The sequence below is a fragment of the Montipora foliosa genome, chromosome 9 (genome assembly GCF_036669935.1).
Source record: "Montipora foliosa isolate CH-2021 chromosome 9, ASM3666993v2, whole genome shotgun sequence".
Taxonomy (NCBI): Eukaryota; Metazoa; Cnidaria; class Anthozoa; order Scleractinia; family Acroporidae; genus Montipora; species Montipora foliosa.
This window is the reverse complement of record NC_090877.1, coordinates 31824309-31836808: the sequence shown is the minus strand read 5'-3', so window position 1 is coordinate 31836808 and position 12500 is coordinate 31824309. Positions and strand designations below refer to the sequence as shown.

Genomic DNA, 12500 nt, shown 5'->3' with positions numbered 1-12500 from the left:
TGGCTCGCGCGTGCACATTTTCCCGCGCTTTGTGTCGGCTACGTGTAATTACTTCGAGTTTTGATTGGTTTACTGGATTGTCTCCGTCCTTTTTGATTGGCCACAGTAATTACTTTGGTTTTGGTTTTACGACACTCATTTGAAAACCAACTAATTTCATGATAATTAAGTCTTCCAGGAAAAAAGATATGCCTGTAAATATTAAAATTAGAAATAGCGATGGAACGAGCCATTCCTTTGTCCGCAAAAATCATATTAAGTATCTAGGGGTAATGATTGATGACTGCGTCTCGTGGAAGTATCATATTTCGTATATCTGCTCTCGAATCTCTCAAGGAATATCGGCATTAATTAGATCAAAGCTAAGACATACCCTATCTGTAAAGCAACTTAAGCAAATTTACTTTTAACCTCATTTATCCTTACATATCATACACAATTTTGGCATGGGGGAGCACCTATATCTCCTCCATGCAGAAAGTCCAGGTTAAGCAATATCATGTTGCTTGATTAATATTTTTTGCAAACACACGTCTCATTGCTGAACTTGCTAGACATGCCCACCTCTGGCACAAATGTATACTAACCAATGTATTTCGCAACACCTTCCAGTACGCTAGCGAAGTGCATAGCTCGTCTCTCTGCAATATCTCTCGCTCTGTGTACAAAACTCCCTTCCTTCCTAGAACTTGTCCGCCGTTCCTCTAATATATTTCACTTTGCTACAATTATTATTTTTAACCATGTTTCCACGGTCTTTCTGTTTCCTCGCCTATATCAAATGTAACATCAATAGGTAACATGGCGGCCAACTAGGAAACAGAATGGTTTATTTATCCACCACGCTCAAGCACTTTTACTTGATAAAACAAAAACATCATAGGCAACTATAAACGTTGGTAAATAAATTAAGTAACCATGTCAAGAGGAAAAAAAAATTGAATTGAATTGAATTGTGATTGCGGTACCACGCGTAGTTTAAGTTTAACTGGGGAACAATTAAATTTGGAGTTAAGGCCCGGGCATTTGCTTCAACATCAGTTCGATTTTGTTCAACCGTGTTCACTTGAATCGAAGTTGGATCGATCTTAAATGAGTTTAAAAGTTAAACTCTGCTTTAACAACCATTCAACATTTCTTTTGTCATCGCGAATGATGAATGAAGTTGAAGCAGTTTGTTCCCTTTTCTCAACGTTAGGGAGCTTTAGCAACGACAACGACGACGGCAACGAGAACGTCACAAATTTGCATATTTAGTGGAAAAAAACACAATAGGTTTGCACGCCCTGCACGAGCGTTTTTCATTTTTTGTCCATTTCTTTGCCGTCGTCAGGTTTTATGGAGGACGTCAGCACTAAGATAAATTTTCATTCTCTCTCCTAAATTAAGCGTGACTCATATCGGTTTCATTCTTGAGGGACTGCCACACCATTGTCACTTAAAAAAGCTTGGAGTAGTCGCGAAGTGATTACAATAGCGCGAATTTATGTTTTGAGATGACGTTCTCGTTGCGGTTTCCGTCGAAGTTGCTAAAGCTCCCTGTTGTTGGGTATAGTACGCGTGCGCACTAATCAGTCTCTCAATGACGCATCCATGTCCGTATTCAAGGTAACAACCACCGTGACGGCTGCAGCCTGGGACTGCTGAACAAAAGGCCTGAGGTGAAGCTTTGTTGAATCGAATGTTCATGAAGTGTTTAAATAGTTTATGGGTATCCATCCCCGCCAAAATTCAACCTTGTTGTTCTAAAATCAAAACCTTCCATTCAACCATTCTATCTTGCAATTTAAACTCGCAATTATGAATTCAAACATTCAATTCGTCAATCAAAAATTCAATTCCGAATTTGAAAATTCCGCTCGAAACTGAGATTCATCCAATCAGGCCCGGGTTGCTCGAAGCATGGTTAGCGCTAACCAGCGTTAAATGCCATGGAAACCTATAGGTTTTGATACCTCTTAACCAACGGTTAGCGCCAACCAGGCTTCGAGCAACCGGCCCCAGATCGCTACGATAAGCAATGCGAATTTCCATAACAAAAACAAACGGTCGAAAAGCCTGTCGGTTGAAGGTGGGCCTTGAAGAAAAACAAGTTTGGGTTTGGCGTTGATGGAGGATACCCATAACCCCTTTGCCCACCCCAGCAGTCAACATAGTTCAACAAAATCGAACGGATGTTGAAGCCGCTTGCCCAGGCCTTCGCATTAATTAACACGTGTCTCTACGGAGGCTAAGGATGACTCCAGGGATCTATATGGTGAATTTAAGAAATACAACAATACACAGCAAGGCAATGACTGTACAATTGGAAATCCTTTCAGGGCAGAGGTGAGGAAATCCGAAGCACAAACTTCACGGTGGTTGACGCGAAGGTCCAGAAAACTCCATCCAAGCTACTACACCTGTAGTCAAATTCCCGCTAAACCAGCAAGAGTCCTATATATATATATATATATATATAAAGTGTGAAACTTGATTTTCGTAAAACAGTGCTCAATACATAGAAGTAGAGCGAAATATATACGGAAGAAAAAACACATAAACTACAAGTTCATCCCTACAAGCCTGTTTCGTGGTCGCCAAATCCCCTGATGAGTGGGCGACCACGAAACAGGCTTGTAGGGATGAACTTGTAGTTTATGTGTTTTTTCTTCCGTATATACATATATATATATATATATGTATATATCCGCTTCGCGTCCGAAAAATCAAGCTTCGTTTGCCAAAACATTTTCTCCTGGGATTCTCGCGAGGTCGACTTTTGGTAAGTCGACTATAATATCCTTGAGAAATTGTCGTGTTGATAACAAAATAACAAGGTCAAGTAATCTCAAAACGGATTTCCTGGTTACATTCTATTCAACTGCTAAACGGATTAACAGAGTGTTACCTCTTCATCCACTTGTCTCATTCTGTTATGTTGAAAGCAGTTTTCACAAACTCTTTCAGGGTTTGTGTATCCAAACTGAGGAAGACAAATCCTTTGCTTCGTACAGTCACTGCAGAATACTTGACCACAAGCTCTATGAAAAAACCAAAAAAAAGTAATTCATATTGATCACACTTTACATGCTGCTTCCACGAGTTTTTGAAGTTTAAGAAGTGAGTACAGTGAAAAATAACTCGTAACGCAAAAACTATTGCTCCTTTAGTTTTAATTTGACTAGCAACAGAGTTTATACTAACGATCACTTTTTTGACAGAATGGATAAAGGGAGGGGTTTAGTTTCTAAAGAAGCTGTGGTTCTCGCGTCGGGGGAAAGTAAAACACACAAATGGGTTTATCATTCGAGTTAATACGGTGAATTGCTAACTGTAAAGAAATTTGAAAGCTGACGACTTTTCAAGCGTTCGCCCTTCGTCAGAGTGACACTTGCACCCACTTCAGTACAATTTATGGAATTTCCGTCAAACACTTTTAAGCAACGACTTACCTGCAGTGATGCTGTTCATCGACAGTGTGCAGAAAAACAGAAATTAAAAGAAAAAAAAAAGCATAATAAATCATTAATGCAAGTTTTTCCCTGGATTCAAGACTTGAAGTTTAGCATATAAAACTCGCAACTAAAGGGAGGCGTTGGGTCAAGGCTGCATAAAATGTAACTAGTTATTACAGTCAAATGCTAAGGGATTTGAAGAAACCACGTTTAGTGCAAAAACCGCGTCACATTTTATACAACGTTGTGTCTAAATAAACGGCATTCGGTCAAAATTTGGAAATCAGTAAATGACCGGAAGTCATACGAAATATAGAAATGTTACGAAACCGTATCTTTTATCTAATTCAATGTAAGCTATCTCGATCTATTCAGGTATATCATACTCTAAAGTAGATATATTGTTAGGTTTTGAGATATTTCACGATGTTTTCAGATAGTCGGTCATTAAGTGATTTCAGTTCGAACTCTAACGTGCCAGTTGCATGGTCTAGTAAGCCCAGGGAAAGTCAACGCGTATCAGAATTTGGCAGTTAAAGAGCTCCTTGGAAGCCTTTTCAAATTCCAAATCGAGCTGGCTTACTTTGGATTGGGAAAATGGACTGACGACTACTTAGTGATTTCAAAACCTTTACCAGCTGCCGGTCAAATAGACAGAGCGTTTGTTGAAACACCCCGACTTCCCTCCAATCTTGAATTTGCCCGCCTCGCCGAAGGCGTCCCTAACATTCTCGCTTTGCAAACTCAACCTTGATCATCTCCAGGTGCCAAGATTTCCTTGTTGCCAACATTGAGAAGGGAGGAAGGGTCGAAATGTTTCATCTATTGTAACGAGGACTGCAGCAGTTGCAGGTGGAGCGGGACCGAGATCCCCGTTGCTCTCACAAAGCTATTTAATATTCAATATTTAACGATTTTTGGATGAGGCCAAAAATGCAATATTTTTTTTCAGTATTGATTTATGATATCTGAGCTCTTACAAAGACAGTGTGCTATCAGAGAAACAATAACATGGCATGCCATGACGTCACTCTTACAAATGATTTTCTGTAACCAAACGTTCGATTTCATGCATTCAATAAGCTAACTAAATAGACCTTTTTGCAGATACGGCGGCCATTTTGATTTCTATTGTTTCGAAAGACATTATGGGATGCTCAGGGGGAAAATTAATATGTATTTGCCCTCTAGGCATCCCATAATAGCTATTCGAAACAATAGAAATCAAAATGGCCGCCATATCGGTAAAAAGGTCTATTATGTGGGGTTTCTGAGCCACTCAGAAAAAGAAGAAATAGCTTGACGACGGCGACGACGACGACGACGACTACGACTACTACTACTACTGATAATTATAATAACATAATAACCTTTCTCCTAAACTGAGTGAATCTCTGTTTGCAGTCTGCACATTCCCGCGCTCTGTCATCGGGGACCCAAATGACTGAATCCAGTGGCTTACTAACAAGAGGCTAAAACACAGATAAGCAATCCATCACTCATGAAACATAACTTACAGCTAACGCCATTTTTTATCAATACTATCCACATTTCCAAAAGTACCCGCTTGATATAGGCCTTAGTTCTGAAAGTACAGGTACTAGTGTTATGAAGGTAAAAAAAGCCACAAGAACTTGAGTTGAGTGTTGAAATGTGCTCGAAAAGTCGGATTAGCTAAAAGAGAAGATTAAAACAGTGCTATAAATAAATAACTGGGCGTAGAATTAGATGTCAATAAGGCGTAAATAAATATATGAAAGCCCAGAGCCTCACCTCTGTCTCGCGGTCGTCAACTTGAAGAGCAGGATCTTGCTTTGACCAAGCAGTCTCGTCAAATCTTAAAAAATAATCCACCCACAACCGAAGTCTTCTTGGATTTGACACCGGAAACAACGTCTGCAAGCAAAAAAAAACAACAGCTGAGAAGAAGAGCACTCGTCATTCTCAAGGTTTAATACGTTTGTCAAATAATTCTGTATCGCGGGCGATGCACAAAGAGAGAAAACAAATTATGAGCACGTCACTTGATAGCATCAGGTAGCTTCATTTGCGTGATCGATGTTAATGATACCTTACCTCCGGATTTTCCCGTGAAATTCTTTTGGCTTGGATGAAAATCACAACATTTTCCACGGAAAATTATTTGAAGGTAATTTCGTGACCTTTCTGGTGTTAGTTGGTCTTGATTTTAGTTAGCTACCCAAATTAGATCAGCAAATTTAAAAGTTCAAGTTCTTTTACCATCTCAGCAACTTTCAGTGTTCAAAGAATCTTCATCTAAAATGAAATTTACTTCTACCCGTCAGGAATTTACATTTTAAATTTCTGAAAAATTTCGGCATTAAACATCTCGATCTCGACATGCCAAAAATATGCGTATCCCGTCTATTGGCACATATTAAAGTATAAAAATGTTTAGCAGATGAAGAAATTACAAAATGTTTCGGAATTCGAAAATATCTCCATCTTATGGCTGGAAAATAAATCTGAAAGCTCAATGGACAGGTCTTAACTACAATTCTCCTCCAAAGGAAGGCGAGAGGTAGAACGGTGTGCAAAGAGTCATGATGGAATCCGGCAGTAGGTGATACTGTTTGAAAATCAAGGTCAACGCAGAGTTCCTTTCTTTGGACTGCACATCGCGTCGGCAAGTGTCAGAGAGCAAGTTGCCTTTGATGAAAACTGATGAGACTTTTACAAAATGTTTTGAAATTCGAAAATATCAGACATCTTACTGGAATATCAACATGAAAGCTCATTGGAGAGGTTTTAAGGCCTGTTGAAACGGTTTCAACGTTTTCTTCAACATGCATTCAACACTTTATTGAACCAAATGTTGGGTGCCTTTGAACAGGTCGTCCAACATTATCGAAAGCGTAAAAAATGTTGAAAGCTTGTTGAAAGCGTGTTGGATCAAGTTTAAATTGTGTTACACTTTCATTCAACATCGATTCAACTTTTCCTTTGTTCTCGAAGCCGTTTGAAAACTCTGTTCAACAATTGTAGAACACACGCATGCTCACATCAGGCCGCAAAAGTCAATATGGTGTAGTTTATCTGGACGAGGTTGTCTGGTTTCTAGGTCTTTGTTCCTCGCAATCAAATCTCGCGAAAGTGTTGGTTCTTTTGTTGGCGCAATGTTGGCGCAATGTTGGAACCGTTTGAACGGCCTCCGCACAACTTTGTTTTTGCGTCTAACATTTGCCCACCATCCGTTGTTCAACTTTTGTTGAACGAATGTTGGTCAAATGTTGAAACCGTTTAAACAGGCCTTTATGGGCATTTTGACTCCAAAGGCTGTTTTCCCGCTCAAATCCTACCGGGTTCCCCAACAGGTTTTCTAATCAAATAATCATGCGATTGTCAAAATCCTGCCGTAAATTCTCTAAAATTTCTCTTTTCATAAGGAAAATTAAGAAAGGAAAAGGCAAGAAGTAGGCCGCAAACAGAATAACTGTAAAATGGACATCAATTGTTAAAATTGAATAAAGACCTCATTAGTTGAGTGATTCATGCACGCGATCACTCACTCACTCACTCAGACAACCTAACTCACTATCGTAAGTGCAGACGCTGGCCAGAAGACTGGAAACATCCCTACCTCAGTATACTTCTTGTAAGTTGGATTTAGTAAGATGTCTTCAACAGCTTTTATATGAGCCCACAATGAAACTGTGAGTGTGGGAATTGAAAGCTTCCGTCTGTCATGGATGTTGTTGCACAAGAAATTTCCAAACCTGTGACAGAGACAAACTGTTAATTACTGAGGATGTGGTTAAAGATAATTAAGATCTAGGATCTTCCCTGACTTTATTGAAAAACGTCTGATGAGGGACCTCGAAAATATTATTTTAGAAATCATTCATTCTGATATTTCAGCGTAGCGTTGCTACGGCAACGCGGGCCAACGCCACAAAACAATGAAATCAATAACAAGAAAATAAAATAGGCACGCATTGCGTACTTGTGGTAGTGCAGTAACACAGCGCTTTATTCCATACTGTCAACTGAGCAGCGTTTTGTCTAGGCTCGATTACCAGCCGCTGTTTCGGGAAATGAGCCAGCGCTCACTTCCGAAATCACGGCTGGACGCGTGAGGTGAGCAACTGTTAATCTCCGCCAATCAGAAACTAGCCTGCACAAATCGGTCAGGCATAAATTACATCTTTTGGCTGCGAAGGTGTTCTTTGACCCGGCCTGTACGAGCTTTACAATGCTTTCAAGTTAGGAAACATGCAAGATTTCGACAACAGAAAGCGTCCGAGAAGCTGGAGAATGGGGATTGCATCATTTTCTACCGCCTCAGTTCGGAAACTTCACTTAATTTTCCGGTGGCGCCAAGGTCAAAATACGGCTTTTAAATCTATTGCTATTGCAATTTCTTCTCAGACTTGGTTAATGTATGAGCAAGTAAAATTCCTCAAGATCAATTGGAATTACTGCTGAGTTTATTGATGGCAAAACGAGGGGGCCGATGAGGTCGACTGAGAGCTGAAGCGGCCGAAGATTTCTTTGACGATTCGCCGGTTGAATTCAAACTCACATTGATCATTTAATCAAAAACTCAAGCTCGCGTCATCTGGAAACTTCCCACAAACGTTTTACGCATTGTTATATAATTAGTGTTTTGTTAAAACCAATGTTTTGCGATGTCTAATGCTATTTAGTCGGGCGACCGACTCTAGGTTTACCAGTGTATTTCTTCGCAAATGTCCGTCACGTGCAATGGGCAATACCGCAGATATGCAGTGAAGGCTCAATGTTCATTCCGCTTCATTTTCCGGCATTTCTGTTCCATAACCTCAATCATTGAGGTTATCTCTGTGATGGTAGGCATACATTACAGGTATGGCAGAAGCGCGTTACGGTGTTAGGTCCAATACGCTCAAACCACTTACAAACGCACAGACTGTTCGTGGTAGACCCACATCAAAACACGAAAATGAGTTTGCATTTCGAAAGGGGTCGTTCCGCGAACTCTTGGCAAATATCTCAAATGTTGCTATCAAGCTCTTACAAGTTCTAAAGAGATCAGTTGAGCAGTCATTGAGTACAAAATATGTGCAAACTATGACTAGCAATGACAGAAGTACATTAAGGAACTTTACTCGAAATGTTGTCGCTGGCGGTTGCAAGCTGATATTTCTGATATTTGATAATCAGCATAATGGCAGGGAGGACCACAACGACAACAAGAAAGACGTCACTTACCGAAGCGAAGATGCAAGTAACTTCTTTAATTTTATGACTGTCATGATCATTATTTCATATATTTTGTACAATGTATCAAGTGGATTATCAGTTCTATCAATTTCTCTTTGTACTCCATTAGTTTTCTGTGTAATCATGTACGTTCGCATGTTGTATACGATTGGATTGCGTTACCACGAGCAATGTTGAATGTCCTGGCAAAATGTGATGTATTAGGGGAGGCAATGCAGCCATTTGTACATTATCAACATGATGGCGTAGTGAAAATAAAATATAGAGAGGAACTTTTGAGATCTCGTTATGCTAAATTTGTGTACTGTAATCGTAACCGTGTTGTACGTGAATGCAATGTGTCGAGATGTCGTGATCGCGAACCAAGTAGGATTCCTGTGAGACCTGTGAAGAAGCTGAAACGTCTGTCGCAGAAAAGCACAAAACTGAGGGTTTTTGTGTGGAAAAAGATTCTTAAGATCATTCCTGTGTCGTCAAAACTTCATGTTAACATCAGTTGCAGGCTGAGTAGTCAAATGAAAAGAAGGCGAATAATTGCCAGTCTCGGTTCTTTTGAAACACTGAGGAAAAAGGCAGCTTCTATTCGACGAAAATGTCGTCAAACAGTACGTTTGACTTGCTCTGGAAAATACACTGGAACACGAACTCATAAATCTGAAGAAATATCAAGTGTTGTACACATGCTGTGGACCAATGAGTTTGTAAAAGAATGGTGATCATAAACGATGCTGTGCTAAAATAAATCTATGTAATGACATAGAAACAAATCCTGGGCCTCCAATGAATAATATTGATCCAACCTTGACAATAAAGGCACCCTATAGTCAAGGTGATATTACAGTATTTGGTGCAAATGCTGGGCAACAATGCATTGCTATGAGTTTGTGTGCTTTGATTTATACATGTCAGTGACCTGGTACAAGTTATGGAAATGGGTAATGAATTGCATTCTACTGTCACAATGTACAGGGCAGGTGTATTTAATGCAAACAGAATTACCAGCTATGATTGCTATGTCTGAGAAAAATTACCAGCTTAATTATAGTGAAAGCTAAACAGGTAATCTACTTAACAGTGATCCAATTATTGAGATGTCAGTACAATATACCTATAGGCAGTGCATTGAATCACTCTTACAAAGTAAAGTAAAGTGGTGCATTTATATAGCGCCCTTATCACTAACGTCTCAAGGGCGCTTTACAATGATCAATTTATCCCCAGCGGTCTGGAAGCATATACAGGCGCAAATTGCAGCCGCTTCTAAGCAGTCTATGCATGCTGGTACTCATTTTACCGACCTCGGAAGGATGGAAAGCTGAGTGAACTTTAGCGGGAAAGAAGGTCGCCAAATATTCCACTCTCGGCAGAACCGGGAATGGAACTCGGGACCTTAGGGTTGGAAGGCAGAGATCTTACCACTGCGCCAACCCCTCCGCTCTTATCACAAAATTTTTCTTCATTTATTTTGACAATGGGATGTATTGGTGTTGGTATCTATCATACTGATAATGGGAGTTATAAGATTTTTGATTCTCATGCAAGAGATGAATATGGTAGAAGCCAAGGTAGATGTGTACTATTAGAAGTACCATCCATTAAGGACTTAGTACGGTATTTCCAGGCTATACACTCACTCGGTGACAATTATGAACTCAGAGGGCTGCATATCAGTACATATGAAATAACTGCAGTGACCACTGTTAGAGAACAATGCAACTGCACTTGTAAACAATGCTGTGCTGTAGGGCTTTATGCAATGTGTTACTCAACTGCAAAGTCTTGTAGTTATTGGAAATCCGAAACGTTATGTTGCATAGCTGTGATTATAAATTTCGTCAGTGTGATTACAAATTTCGTGATCTTTCTTGAGACATGCACATCTTTCCATGTATTACACATTTTTTTTAGAACTACTACACAACGTTCGTGATCCTTAGCAGCACACGTGTGGCCACAGCCCGACTTACGATCCTAGATCGTCTTGTTCCCACAAATATTACCTTCGCATAAATTATATTTGAATTTACGTCACAGACACAATCTATCGCTCACGCGTCCAGCCGTCTCTTCTCAGGGAGGATACCCGAACTCGAGTGAGCGGTGGAAATCGAGCCAACGTTTTGTGCTTCCAGGAGATTCAGGTTCTCTTTGCGTAACATGTAGCTCTAATAGAACACGATATTGTTTCGGTACCGCATATCATTATAGTGCCATGGTAGATGTCTTAGGTAAATAGCCCCCTGAGAAGACATGTGGTTACTAGCAAAATACTAAACCCAGAAAGAATGAAGAAAATAAATGGGAATCGAGAAAGATTGGCTTCGAGGCTGACATGTTGATCATTTTCAAGTTCCTTACAACTTCTATTTCACCACAAGTTTTAGCGTGCACTCTGAGCGTCTGACAACTTTCAATGCAGTTAATTCCTAGGAGTCCGGCGGGGGTTAGTATCTGGATGGGAGACCTGAAAAATAATACCACTTTCTGCCAGAAACATAGGACCGAAAATTCTATTTTAACGCTCAAAAATGCGAACTAACCAAGGTACAAATTTTGTTAGCCTGATTTATGCAAACCAAATAAATAATGATACACAGTTTTTAGGAAGAGCAGAAGGAAGTTTTCTGGACGGTCGATCGCGAATAAAAAATTTTGCCATCAGCAACAAAATATGCGACATGAAACAACATTAATTTTGAACCGCGAAGATAAAAAGTTACCATCAGCAAACAACATTTTGGGTGATTTTCGCTACGTTCAATTTTCCTATTGTACCTTTGGCTGCACAAGTAAATCGCAAAATCGAAACTGACATCGAATTCAACGGGCGCCTTGACCAAGTTACCTTGCGTGTTTAATACTCGAGAAACAAAGCATACATCTGTGTCAAAATGATGGCAAGACACCGAGTTTTTGTTTCCGTTAATTTGCTTTTTTTTTCTTTTAAGTGTTGTAAAGTTTGACAAGAAAGGTGCGCATTCAACACAAAGATCACAATCGCCCAACTCTTGAGGTTAACTATTGTTTCGCCAAAGTCAAACATTTACTCTCCTAGACAAGGTTATTTATAACCAGGTAATTCCATCGTTTTGGAAATAGCGGCCACTTTATTACTCGTCAGCGTCTCAAATTCTTGCCGATTTTGGGGCTAATTTTGTTGAAACTCAAGCACGCAGACCTGTTTATTTTCGCCATTTATGCACGCGCTGCGGGCCTATTGGCACCACGGACACTCTTACAACCAGGTGACATAGTGTATAGTGCGCTACCACAGGAACAAAAACTAATAAATAACCTGGAGAATAATCGCGCCGCGCGGATGGGTTAAAAAGCGGAGCCGGAGCCGTGGCGGGGGCGGGGGCGGGGGGTCTTTCTTTTCCTATATTTTTTTTGTTTCTATTTTTGTTGTTATTCTCCTGACCTGTTATTTTCGAAAGATCGGGATGTCCTTCATTTATGGTGGAAGTAAGTAAAAAAAAAAAAAACATTAAGGAACTTACTTAAGCTCTTACGGAACATCTCTGTTTTTTCTATATCGGACACAGTTTGTTTTTGCGAACATCGGAGTTTGTCTTTGTGAAAATTGGAGTTTGTTTTTCGAACTTTAGAGAATTTCAGGCTGAAATTGGAATTCCGAGGTCGAGTTCTTTTACCCATGTCAAAATCTTTATTCCGGACGTCAAGGGATCGGGTTTAAAATTGGACAGCAAGTTCCTGTGAGAGTCCGTCTTTAACACAAACGTGTGGTGTATGAAAACGTTGTAATCTGAATAAAATAAAGGGCTTAATTAGCTTGCATGAATGACCGTCAAGTTAACGTAAAGGATAGGCGATAGCTGC

General features: G+C 39.9%; 1 protein-coding gene across 1 annotated transcript in view; it reads right to left on the bottom strand.

Annotated features, from left to right (window-relative positions):
* LOC137969374 (uncharacterized) overlaps positions 1 to 12500 on the bottom strand; it is a 54750-nt gene that overhangs the window by 5082 nt on the left and 37168 nt on the right. The window contains exons 20-24 of the mRNA XM_068815582.1: positions 7039 to 7174; positions 5211 to 5333; positions 4808 to 4909; positions 3435 to 3445; positions 2891 to 3023 (exon numbers count right to left, since the gene is read on the bottom strand). Of these exons, the coding sequence (XP_068671683.1) occupies positions 2891 to 3023; positions 3435 to 3445; positions 4808 to 4909; positions 5211 to 5333; positions 7039 to 7174 (505 nt within the window). The remainder of the gene's footprint in view (positions 1 to 2890; positions 3024 to 3434; positions 3446 to 4807; positions 4910 to 5210; positions 5334 to 7038; positions 7175 to 12500) is intronic.